Consider the following 13559-nt stretch of genomic DNA (forward strand, 5'->3'; position numbering starts at 1 on the left):
TAGTTAGAGATTTCAATACATACTCTAAGCATTGGATCGAACATCTGAGCAGAGGATCAATAAAGAAATGGAAAGCTTGAATAATTTGATAAATGGACTAAACCTAATAGACACATGCAGAACATTATATCCCAAAACAGCAGGATATACATTCTTTTCAAGTGCTCATGGAACTTTCTCCAGGATAGACCATATGTTGGGTCACAAAGAAGATCTCAATAAGTTCAAGAAAATGAAAATTATACAAATAACTTTCTCTGATCATAATGGGATAAAGTTGGATATCAACAAGTGGTGGAAAAAGGGAAAATTCACGAATAAATGGAGATTAAACAACACTTTCTTAATCAGTGGGTCAAAGATGAAATTTCAAGAGAAATAATAAGTATCTCGAGATGAATGACAATGAGAATACAACATATCAGAACTTATGAGATGCAGTGAAGGCAATACTAAGAGGGAAATTTATACCCTCTGTTACGTTAAAAAAGAAGAAAGAGCTAAAATCAATGACCTAACTACACAACTGAAGGAACTACAAAAAGAACAGCAAATTAATCCTAAAGCAAGAAGAAGAAATGAAATAACAAAGATCAGAGCAGAAATAAATGAAAGTAAGAACAAAAAACAATTGAGAGAACTAAAAAACCAAAAGTTCGTTCTTCAAAAAGCTTAACAAAATCAACAAACATTTAACTAGACTGACTAAGAAAAAAAGAGAGAAGATGCAAATAAATGAAATAAAAAGTGAAATGGGAACCTTACTACTGGCTCCACAGAAATAAAAGTGATCATAAGAGGGCTATGGGGGAAACGGACTTGGCCCAGAGGATAGGGTGTCCGTCTACCACATGGGAGGTCCGCGGTTCAAACCCCAGGCCTCCTTGACCCGTGTGGAGCTGGCCCATGTGCAGTGCTGATGCGCGCAAGGAGTGCCCTGCCATGCAGGGGTGTCCCGCGCATAGGGGAGCCCCACTTGCAAGGATTGTGCCCTGTAAGGAGAGCGGCCCAACGCGAAAGAAAGTGCAGCCTGCCTAAGAATGGCACCACCCACACAGAGAGCTGACACAACAAGATGACTCAACAAAAAGACACAGATTCCCATGCTGCTGACAACAACAGAAGCGGACAAAGAAAGAAGATGCAGCAAATAGATACAGAGAACAGACAACTGGGGTGGGGGGGGAGGGGAGAGAAATAAATAAATAAATAAATAAATCTTTAAAAAAAAAAAAAGAGGGCTATGAACAACTCTATGCCAAAAAACTAGACAATGTAAACAAAATGGAAAAATTCCTAGGAATTTATAAACAACCTACACTGACACTAGAAGAAATAGAAGCCCTCAACAGACCACTCACAAGTAAAGAGATTGAAACAGTCATGAAACAGTTCCCCAAAATTAAAAGACCAGGACCAGACAGTTTCACAGGTGGGTTCTACCAAGCAGTAAAAGAAGATTTAATACCAATCTTACTCAAGCTCTTCCAAAAAATTGAATAATAAGGAATGCTACCAAACTCATTCTAAGAAGCCAATATCACCTTAATTCCAAAGTTAGATAATTATGTAAAAAGAAATATACAGACCTATTTCTCTAATGAATACAAATGCAAAAGTCCTCAATACAATGCTTGTTAATTGAATCTGACAACAAATTAAAAGAATTATTCATCATAATCAAGTGGGTTTTATACCAGGCATGCAAGGGTGGTTCAACACAAGAAAATCAATCAATGTAATATACCTCTTTATTAAATCCAAAGAAGAAAAATCACATGATCTTATTGATTGATGCAGAAAAGGCATTTGACAAAACACAGCATCCTTTCTTCATAAAAGTATTGCAAAAGGTAGGAATTGAAGGGAACTTTCTCAACAGGATACAGGCCATATATGAAAAACCCACAGCTAACATTGTACTCAATGGTGAAAGACTGAAAGCTTTCCTGTTGAGATCAGGGATGTATTAGTCAGCCAAAGGGGTGCTGCTGCAGAATACTAGAAACCAGTTGGTTTTTATAAAGGGTGCTTATTTAGCATAGGAGCTTACAGATACCAGGCCATAAAGCATAGGTTACTTCCCTCACGGAAGCCTATTTCAATGTGTTGGAGCAAGATAGCTTCTGACATCTGCAAGGGTTCAGGCTTCCTGGATTCTTCTATTCCTAGGTCTTGCTTTTCCCTGGGCTCAGGTTTCCTTTCCTCCCACGGCTTGCCCTTTTGTGGGCTCAGGTTTCCTCTCTTCCCAGGGCTTGTTTCTCTTCTCTCTGTGTGCTTACTTCTTGGGACTCCAGCTTAAGATTTCAGCATCAAACTGAACACCAAAACTCCAACTTTAAAAACCCTCTACTCTGTCCTTTGCCATGTCTTTTATCTGTGAGTCCCCACCCACCAAGGGGCTGGGACTCAATGCCCTACTGGCACAAGAGGTTTACTTGATCTCTTAATCAACTAACACTCTGAGTCCAATATAATCTTATATGCCCAGAGGAAAAGACCAGTTTACAAACATAATCCAATATTCCTTTTTGGAATTCATCCATAATATCAGAGTGCTACAATGGATGAGAGAAGGATGCCCACTGTCACCACTGTTGTTCAATATATTGCTGAAGGTTCTAGTTAGAGCACTCAGGCAAGAAAAAGAAATAAAAGGCATCCAAATTGGAAAGGAAGAAGTAAAACTTTCACTATTCACAGGTGATATGATCCTATATCTAGAAAGTCATGAAAAATCGACAACAAAGTTGCTAGAGCTAATAGAAGATTTCAGTAGATTGTCAGGATATAAGATCAGTATGCAAAAAGCTGTAGTTTTTATACAGTTGTAATGTACAATCTCAGGAGGAAGTCAGGAAAAAAATTCTATTTACAATAACAACTAAAATAATAAAATATTTAGGAATAAATTTATCCAAGGATGTAAAGCACTTGTATTCAGAAAACTACAATGCATTGCTGAAAGAAATTTAAAAACACCTAAATAATTGGAAGCAACATTCCATGCTCATGGATTGGAAGACTAAATATCATTAAGATATAAATTCCACACTAATTGATATACAAATTCAATGCAATCCCAATCAAAATTCCACCCGCATTTTTAACAAATGGAAAACACAATTGTCAAATTTATCTGGAAGTTCAAGAGGCTCCAAATAGTGATAAACATCTTAAAAAGGAAAAGTGAAGTTGGAGGACTCCCACTTTGAGATTTTAAATTATATCACTTAGCTACAGTGGTAAAAACAGCATGGTAATGGCATAAAGATAGATACATAGACCAATAGAACTGAATTGATGGTTCAGAAGCAAACCCTCACATCTATGACCAAGTGGTTTTTGACAAGCCTGCCAAACCCACCCAGCTGGGGCAGAACAGTCTATTCAACAAATGATGCTGGGAGAACTGGATATCCACAGCTAAAACAAAGACAGAAGACCACTATCTCACATCTTATACAAAATTTGACACAAAATAGATGAAAGACCTAAATATAAAAGCAAGAACTATAAAGCTCCTAGAAGAAAATGTAGGGAAACGTCTTCAAGACCTAGTGGTTGGTGGTGGATTTTTAACCTTACACCGAAAGCATGAGCAATGAAAGAAATCATGGATAAATAGGACCTCCTCAAACTTAAACGTTTCTGTGACTCAAAGGAATTCATCAAGAAGGTGAAAAGGCAGCCCACTCAATGGGAGAAAATATTTGGAAACCACATATCCAATAAGGGTTTGATTTCCCTTATATATAAAGTGATCGTACAAATCAACAATAAAAGAGCAAGCAATCCAATTAAAAAATGGGCAAAAGATTTAAATAGACATATCTCCAAAGAAGAAATACAAATGGCCAAAAACCACATGAAAAAATTTTCTATTTACTAGCTATTAGGGAAATGCAAATCAAAAGAACAATGAGGTATCATCTAACACTACACAGAATGGCCATTATTAAGAAAAAATATATATAATTGGGACATATGTGATAACATGGATGGATCCTGAAGACTCTATGCTAAGCAAAGTAAGCCAGGCATAACAGGGCAAATATTGCCTGGTCTCATTAATACGAACTAAATACAAAGAATAAGCACAGGGAGTTTTAGGATATTAGGACATAAGAGGAGACTTGAGAACAACTACCCTACTGATGCTTAATATATGTAGAAGTTTTAATTAACTTGAATGTAAAAATGTGGAAATGGATAAAGTTGATGGTAACACATTATAGTGAATAGCAGCTGGTTTATAAATGGGATTGTGGCTGAAAAAGGTAGTCTGGGGAAGTAAATGTCAATTGAAAGAAAGCTAGAGAATAATCTAGGAAATGAATAACACAGTGAACCCAGAGGTGGATGAAAATTGTGGTTGATAGTACAGATGCAAGAGTGTCCTGTGAGCTAGAGTGGATGTACATCACTATTGCAGGGTGGTGGGAATATGGAGAAGCACGGAAAAATACAATTGATGTGATCTATGGACTGTAGTTAACAGCAATACTGTTTATGAGGGGTATGGAAAAAGTGTGCCAAATATATGCTATGGACATGGTTGGTGGTAATTTTCTGATATTATATCATAATCTGTAACAAATATCCCAGCACAGAGTGGTGTGTTGGTGAAGGTGTATTGTGTGGGAATTCTACTCATGTGCATGATTGTTTTGTAAGTTCACAACTTCTGTAATAAAAATATATTTTTAAAAAATAGGGTGGATTGGTATATATACACCAAATATAAGATAGGGACTATAGTTAGTAGTAATATTTTGATGATGTTCTTGCATAATGTGTAACAAATGTTTTACAATAATGCAAGGTATTGGTGGAGGGGTGATGAATGGGACCCCTGTATGAAGTTATGCATGCTTATTTTGCAAGTTCACAACCTTTACTATATGCTTATTGTTTATGCAAGTTCATGTATGAATGATATGCGTCAATAAAAAATATATTTAAAAAATGAAAACAAACTAAAGTGATCATATCAAGTAATCTAATCATGTGTTGGTGTGCTTCATGCTGTCATCATTCAAATCCCTGAGACCCTTCTCATTTTTTTTCCTTTCTTTCTTTAGTTGCTCTTCTGTCTAAATATTTCATTTGTCTTGTCTTCTAGTTCAAATCTACTGGTGTATGCCTCTAGTATATTTTTTATTCATGTATTTATGTCACAGTCAAAATAAATTATAATTTAAAGCCTTAACATTTCTAATAGTTAAAGGAGAATTTGTGGCACAAGTTGTGTTAAAATCATTAGTTGATCTAAAGTGAAACCTTGAACAGGTGTACTCTGTTCTTGTGGCAAGTATGATAGGCAGTGCTTCTGTAACAACTGCAGGCTCTACTCCCTGTGGGCTATAAGCATCTGAGGCCCACACCCTGGCCAATTTCTGTGTAAAGTTACTGAACTTGTAGTATATGAAATCTCCTTTGTGGCGCAAAAGCCATAGAATTATATTTGCTCTTTGCTTTTCCAGCCTTGTCTTTTATCTGATATTACAGGGTAAGCTTTCAGTCTTTCACCACTGAGTCTGATGTTACTTGTGGGTTTTCCATTTATGTCCTTTATCATGTTGAGGATATTTCCTTCTATTCTTAGCTTTCTAAATGTTTTCATCAAGAAGAGGTGCTGGATTCTATCAAATACATTTTCTGCATCAACTGAGATTATCTTGTGTGTTTAGTTGTTGTTGTTTCTTTTGGCCTTTAATGTGGTATATTCCATTTATAGATTTTCTTATGTTAACCTCCCTTGAATGCCTGGAATAAAGTTTATTTGATCATGCTAATTTTTGTGTATGCTATTGGATTTGGTTTGAAAGTATTTTGATGAAGATAGTTGCATCTATTTCACAAGTGAAATTGATCTGTAGTTTTTTTTGTCTTATGGTATCTTTATCTGGCTTTGTATGAGGGTCATGTTGGCCCTATAGAGTGAGTTAGGGTGTGTTCTCTCCTTTTCAATTTTTTAGAAAATTTTGAGCAGGATTGGTGTTAATTCTTCTTGGAATGTTTGGCAGAATTTACCTGTGACGCCATCTGTTCCTAGGCTTTGTATGTTTGTTTGTTTGGGAGGTTTTTGATTACTGATCTTTACTAGTTATTGGTTTGTTGAGATCTACTATTTATTCTTGACTTTATGGGTAGTTTGTTTGTTCCTGGGAATTTGTCCATATCATTTAATATGTTGGCATGCAGTTCATAGTATCCTCTTATAGTCCTTTTTATTTCCTTGGAGTCTTTAGTAAAGTCCCACTTTTCATTTTTTATTTTAGTCATTTGTGCATTCTCTCTTTTCTTCTTTGTCAGTGTAGCTAAAGATTCGTTGATTGTATTGATCTTTTCAAAGAACCAACTTTATAAATTCCCTTTCAGAACTGCCTTTGCTGCATCCCCTAAGTTTTGGTATTTTTTGTTTTCATTTTCATTCACCTCAAGATAATTTTTTTATATTCCCTTGTGATTCTTCTTCTTTAGTCCATTGGTTGTTTAAGAGTTATTAATTTCAATCTTCATTCCATTGTGGTCAGGAGACATGAGTACATAACTCCATGTGCCTTACCATATGGCAGAGGAACCAAGGATCACTGACAGGTTCTAAAATGCAAATGCATAAAAAGCAATGATAAATCAATTATAATTATAATTACCCATATGGCCACATCTATCAGAGGTCTTTATTTCTTTATGCTGCTTTGATCCATAGTCTAGTGTCCTCCCCTTTCAGTCTGAAGAACTTTGTTTTAGTGTCCTAGGTTGCTTAAAGAAAATACCTTGAAATGGTTTAGCCTGAACAATAGAAATTTATTAGCATACAGTTATGAGGCCAAGAAAATGTCCAAATCAAGGCATCATCATCAAGGTGATGCTTTCTTCCCAAAGTTCAGCTATCAGTGATCCTTGGCTCCTCTGCCACATGGTAAGGTACATGGAGTATGTACTCATCTCTCCCTACTCTTCAGGTTTTGTTGATTTCAGCTTCTTTCCTACATGGCTTTCTCTCTTTCCCTCTGTATTAGTTCTGTTTATAAAAGCTTCCAGTAATAGAATTAAGTCCCATCCTGAATGAGGTGGGTAACACCTTAACTGAATAGCCTTATCAAAAGATAGTACTTACAATGGGTTTACAACCACAGGAATGGATTAGATTTAGGAACATGTTTTTCTGGGGTACATACAACTTCAAACTACCACATTTAGGGTTCTAATTTTGCCCTTAACATCATCTCCTGTAACTACAATTTGTCACCAGAACACTCTTTATCTTGGCATCAAGATGCTATTTGATTTTCATATCGCTGAGTGAATAGCATAGTGTGGCGGATTTGTAAGGATCAATGTATTTCAATTTTCCCCTTCCTCATATAATGCCTCTAATTTTTCAAGGTGCGTTAGTCTTGTCTTCCCAATTAGTCACAATCTTCCCATATGATTTTATAGTATGAGGTATATGAACTATGAATATTTGCTATTAGAGCAGCCAATGAGAAATATTATCTATTTATATATAGCTGAAACAGACCTACAAATCATGTTTGTTTCCCAGGATAGGAGAGAAGCAGTGTATTTTCCAAATATTATAAACATTTGACTTATAGATTTTCTGAGTGAGACAAAAGATAGAAGAGCTGATTTGGGTAGTAGCCATGCTTAAAAACTGCCTCCCTTAAATATAGTTATAATATGCAAGACCACAATCAATTCTGGTGCATGATCATAAACAAAAAAATTTCCGAAAATATTCAGAAAAGGAACTATTTATTGTACCTAACCACAACCATAGGTAAGTACTATATTTACCAATTAGAAATGCAGTGGTTTTCTAGAACTTTGCTAGCAATAAAGCTAATTCCTTCTGAAGTATATGATATTCTCAAATGCCACACAAGTAGTATGAAAATTTATAGAGTCACAAGAGGTTGTCCTATCATCATTATTTTCTCTGTTCAGCTCTATTCTCTCTAAAATTGAGATTAATTTCAGTTAGTGAACAATTTGAATGGATGGCAGGCTTAAAATGGGACTATACTAATGAGTCTTTGTTTGCATCTTACGTCAATTCTCCGCCCTCAAATTATATACATGTATACATACCTAAACCCAGATCTGACATTAATTTTATTAGTTATTCACCATTACAGTGCTGAGTTGTTCTTTTTCTGGCAGTCATCCATATCACTTTATATAGTCCCCCTTTCTAAGAATTTATAAGATGGCTGGTCAGGCTTAGAGGTTGAGTCTTTGGTCAAGAAATATAATGATGTTAACAAGGCCTTTTTATACAAGACTGATTATATATGTATGGCCATCAGTCTGCTACCCCATGGTTAGGGTTTGTCATAGGTTCTTGTGAAAATGTGATTCAATGAATGTATGTTCTGTCCTTATCAGAAAAGACTTCTAGGTTTAATAGTCAAAAGTAAAAGTCACACAGGAGAGGACAAATACTATATGATTACATTACTATGAACCAAATATATTGTGTAACATATTGTATGATTCAAAAAAAAAAGTATATGTATCCAGTACATATAATTGAGAAATGTATGTTTTGATTCAACTGTATTTTCTTTTTCTTTTTAAATTATTGTTTATATTTCCATTTATTAAATATACAAAATAATTTTTTTTAAACAAATTAGAAATTTAAAATTGATCAGACACATTACCTAGAGAGTATTCCTGGCTGTATCCTTACAAGTCAATATGTATTATATGAAAATTTCTTGTAATACTTCCAAAGATTCAAGATGCTTTCTGGATTTAATTTTTTCCAGATGATCTTTAACACCTAGAGGCAAATTATAAATGAAAGCTCTTTTGTTTTTTAAAGACAACAAAGAGTGAGTCTTCTGACTTGTGAAGACTGTGACCATATCAGTATTCCAAACCTAACAATTGCAGCTATCTCATTAAACAACATTGGGTAGACATTTAAAGATTTTTATACATTTTAATTCAGCTAGTAACTTGATTTAAGCACTATTGATTTTTTTCTAATTCAGTCTTGGTCATGTGTATCATACTAAATATCAAAATGAATTTGTAACTATTTGCAGCTGTCTGTCTAATAGCATATTAAATTCTTAGAGAGGCTTTCTTTCCTCATGCTGATTTTCATCTCTTTGCTGTTACTTGCACTTCCCCTTGAGCTTTATTATTTCAGAATTATTATTCATTCTTTTCACCATATATCCTGATCATTAAAAAATTAAACCTTTATTAGGCAGAGCAACAAGAGACTCCATGGATAATAATGAGGTTGGAAACTTTTTTATACAACCTGTTGACTCATTTTGGAAGAACACTGTGATGTCAAATTACTTTTATGTGCTCATGAATAATGTTCTAAAATGGATGGATGGAAGATGAGTTTAAAGTTCTCATGCAGGGAAGGATAGTAATATTCATCTTGGCAAAACACGCTAATGCCTTGACTAGGTACTATTTGCTTTTACTGTTGAAGTAGGTGATATTTAGTTAGGAGCCCCAATAGCTACCAGCTATCTTACAGAAAAACCATGGGAAGAGAAAGAATATACCTTTCTCTAAAAGGTATTTCTCTTAAAGAATATACCTTCTCTAAAAGAAGATTTTAGAGCTTCCCCATGTGACTATACAATAATTGCTTTGAGAATACTACTTAACCTAGAATTTATGCTGCATTAGCTGGATTTAGTCCTGCAAGAATGAGGAATGGGATAGGAAGGAAGGAAGTTCGTATGAAGGTGGTTGTAATCTGAAATAACTGAGATCTTCACTGTTGATGTTTCCCAAGCACAGAAATTCAGAGTGGGATACCAGGTCTCTGCTGTGAAGATACTTCCACATTAAACCAGCAATCTCCAGCAGAGGCATTTATACAAAAAACTGGGAAGATTAAACAACTGTGAAAGTTGATCATGGAAATCAAAGAGGAAGGGACATCAGAAGAAGGCCAGCACTTCCTTCCCACAGCCCAAGCAAATGACACTAGGGATTTTCAGTTCACAAGTAAGTGTATGTGTGACCTTTCCCATACCTCTCAGAAAATGCAAATTAGCACTTACAAGCACACTTGTATGTGTATTCACAGAAACTTGGGTTCTCACTAAATGTTTCTCCTTTGTACTATTTATTTTGGTGTTGTGTGTCTGATGTATGCCTCTAATCTTTTTCTTAGGCGAGGTCAATAATAATCTATTAATTGTTTAAATATCACATAGTGGAGTCAAAGTTCTTGAATGTGAAGACACAGATAAATAATTTTTAATTATAACCATTATTTAGCATTTATATAATCTCATGTATTTTTTGAAACATAGAAATTTTCTCTTTAAAAACAAAAGACGTATAAGTTGAAAGTATTAGGGAAAAAATGGTTACAATAGAAGCTTAGGCTATTCCTGACATATCAGAAAATGCTAAATCACAGAAATAGAGCAAGCATGGAGATTTGGCCAAGATTTGCATTTGAACATTAGAATTGGGTTTTGTACTGCTCAAGTAATTAAAAATCACTGGAAGGATTATGTGTTTTCTCTCATGCTTAAAATTCTAGGGTTTGGGTTTTATTGTTTAGCATGAATTATGTCTTTTACTTTTCTTTTCAGAACATTGCTGTTACCCAGTTATTTAGCACTGGCAAATAGATGCCTAACCTTTTCATTTAATTTACATTACAAAAATAATCTTTAGCAAATGGTATTGGTTGGATGCATTTTTGAGAAATTTGATTGTCAGAGCTTACAGAGGAGTTAATTGCTTATAACCTTTTTAAAAAACCACACTATTTGAAGTTCACAAAATCCTAACCAATGATTGTCACTCTAACCTCTCTTGAAAAGTCTAAAATTGTTAACCATAGCATTGTTAAATGTCAGCAGGAGTTAAAAAAAAAATGATTTACTGTGCAAAAATATGTTAGCTTAGTAAATTAAAAACAGCTCATTTTATACAAAAATGTGGTTCTAACAATATGATAGTGATCAAAAACTAGTTAAACTTAAGTGGTATCTGAAGAATGGTATCAGCCAAATCAACAAGAAAAGATTTTTAAGAATATTCTTATATTTATTGCCAATGGTATACTTTTCCATAAATTTTAGTTTTAACTTTTTTGGTCACCCATGAGTTGTAACAAATGGCATGACCTGCATGTATCCGGCCTCATCCTCTCTTGTTTAGAAAGTTCCAGAAATGCGTTCAGCCTTCGTGCACCCTCTACTACATTTTCACTTGCCACAACTTGATCTTTCTACCTTCTAACTATTAGATGTTCCCATTTTTTTACCATCCCTCTCAGACTGATTTTCCTTCCTACCTCATCTTAAATTATCTAGCCATGTAGTTATATTAAAAAAAAAAAATTAACTAAAGGAATTGAAGCATTTAACAGGATGTTGGTGTGAGCTGTCAGCAAGTTGCCTGAAAAACTACCATCATAAGATCCACTGTAACCTAGCCAGAGATATCTCTTTAATAATAGTGATAATTTACAGTAGGGCAGCATGGTTTGAAAGATCCACATAAGAAAGTTCTTGGGTGAAATGATTCTTTCTGAAGGTTGTGCATCTGTCAAAATGCATTCAAAAGAAACACATTTGAAAAACTTATTTATCATATTTGTCATGGTTTATGAAAAAAGTATTTCTGAGTTTATGGCCATGGAGTTAAATAGACCAATCAAATATTTGACCACATCTAGTTCTACTACAAAGATAATGCTCTGCCTCAGAACTGACTGCTTTCAAGCCTGATTTACTGCAGTTATACCTTCTGCCAAATAGTATGTTTATCACATTCTGGTCAAGATGAAGCATAGTTATGTACATTGAAATATTCTTGATAATGAGCTAAATATTTTTAATCTGAATTCATACCTATTATTTACAGGTATTCAGAAAACTCCAAATGAACCACAGTTGGAATTCATCCTTGGTAAGGAAGTCTGTCTTATTTATATCAACAGTATATATTGTTTATATGTATTATAGTTTACAATTTGTGGGTGCATTATATATAACCTATTTTATAAACTTTTAGGAATATTGTTCTATAAAACTTTTGTGTGTGTGTGAGCAAGGTGTTATGTCCCTTAATTTATAAGTGAAGAATCTGAGCCACTGAATAAGTCAGTTAGCTGCAAAGGCTATTGAAATCAGTAGTGACAGAGTTGTACCTCTAACTGCATCTGTCGAACACCAATCCAATGCCCAGCAGTCATTTTAGTACAAGGACTGCATTATGTTGCTACCCAATGTTTCTGGAAATCAATTATTTAATTACCTACTTCTTGGGCTGGAGACTGGCCTCATGTACACGTTTCCTTTGTGTTCTTTTATGACATATTTGCTCTTTCCACCTCTCTTACTCAAAACCTCCCCTTATTCTCCTTCTATCATGATTTTGTGGACAGACCCTTGACATTTGTGAATTTAATTTTAATTCAAAGCTTCGACTGGCTTAAGCAACTCTAAAGATTTGTCACATGTAGAAATGTGTAACTTTTTGTCAAAGGATGGATTCAAAATGTGCACTCTGAGTCTGATCCACTACTTGGCTAATGAGTGAGCCCAGCTTAGTATTTGAATCAAGTGTGACCACAAAAATGACATTTGGAAATTAGCTTCAAAAAGTCATCCAAATGGAGTGAAAATATGATTCATATGAACTATTTGTTTTTCTCCCATGGTTCTGAAATCTTTAGCAGAGGGAACAATATCTTTACATTTTACTCATATTAAGTTTTATAAGAGAACATATACATATATTAATTTCATTTTCAGAGACTATGTAATTCTAACATCCAAATCTTTACATATAAATAAATGCATTTTCTAAAGTTTTGAGGGCAAATTGAAATTCATTCATTGACTATTTTTAGTGGTTTATAGTGGCTTGAAGTCCCAATTATTTTAGGAACATACAGATTCATTACATAATTAATTAGTTTTAAAATCTATATCCTTTTGTTCAAAATATTCAATTATGAAGCATAATTTATTGACAAAAGTTACACATATAGCTTAGTTTTTGTTACAAAGGTAGCTAAAATTTGCTGTAATTTGAGGATTCCAGATTTTTTCCCAAGGTACTAAGAAGTAGACATAAATTTGAGAGAAACTTTTGTAGTAATACCAATAAAGCTCTATATATTTTCAAGATAACTCTCAGCTGGTCAGATATGGAAAGAAGTCATATTTTAGAAAGAGAACTGAGGAGCAAAAGGAGGTCTAGCAGTCCCCTTGACTGCAACCTTGCTTCTTGAGCGTTCATCTATCAGTCATTTATTTTTAACAGAAGAAATTCACTTTTAACATTTCTGACAGGACTTCTAAAAAGTGAAGATCCTTAGATTGATTTGATGTATTTCAAAACACAGATAAAGCCTTCTGATAGGCATGCTGGAAAACAAGAAGCAATTGGTGTTGGAGGTCACAACTTGCAAGAGACAGCATGCCTGGGCCAAATACCTGTCTTCTATTTCAGTTGAGAGTATATGTCTTGTTTAAAGTCCTAACTATGCTATTTGTTTTGGAAGCAGTAGCAATGCTGTCATCACTTGTATA

The 13559-nt window shown here is 34.4% G+C and overlaps 1 protein-coding gene across 16 annotated transcripts in view; it reads left to right on the top strand.

Annotated features, from left to right (window-relative positions):
- Nucleotides 1–13559, top strand: part of INPP4B (inositol polyphosphate-4-phosphatase type II B) — a 902865-nt gene that overhangs the window by 415925 nt on the left and 473381 nt on the right. For 9 of the 16 annotated variants that reach the window (XM_058287497.2, XM_058287349.1, XM_058287627.2 and 6 more), the window contains exons 4-5: nt 9788–10002; nt 11884–11928. In XM_058287497.2, the coding sequence (XP_058143480.1) occupies nt 9912–10002; nt 11884–11928 (136 nt within the window). In that variant the 5' untranslated portion in view covers nt 9788–9911. The remainder of the gene's footprint in view (nt 1–9787; nt 10003–11883; nt 11929–13559) is intronic. The other 7 variants (XM_058287409.2, XM_058287323.2, XM_058287658.2 and 4 more) reach the window with 1 other exon arrangement.

This window comes from Dasypus novemcinctus, chromosome 1 (assembly GCF_030445035.2).
Source record: "Dasypus novemcinctus isolate mDasNov1 chromosome 1, mDasNov1.1.hap2, whole genome shotgun sequence".
Lineage (NCBI taxonomy): Eukaryota > Metazoa > Chordata > Mammalia > Cingulata > Dasypodidae > Dasypus > Dasypus novemcinctus.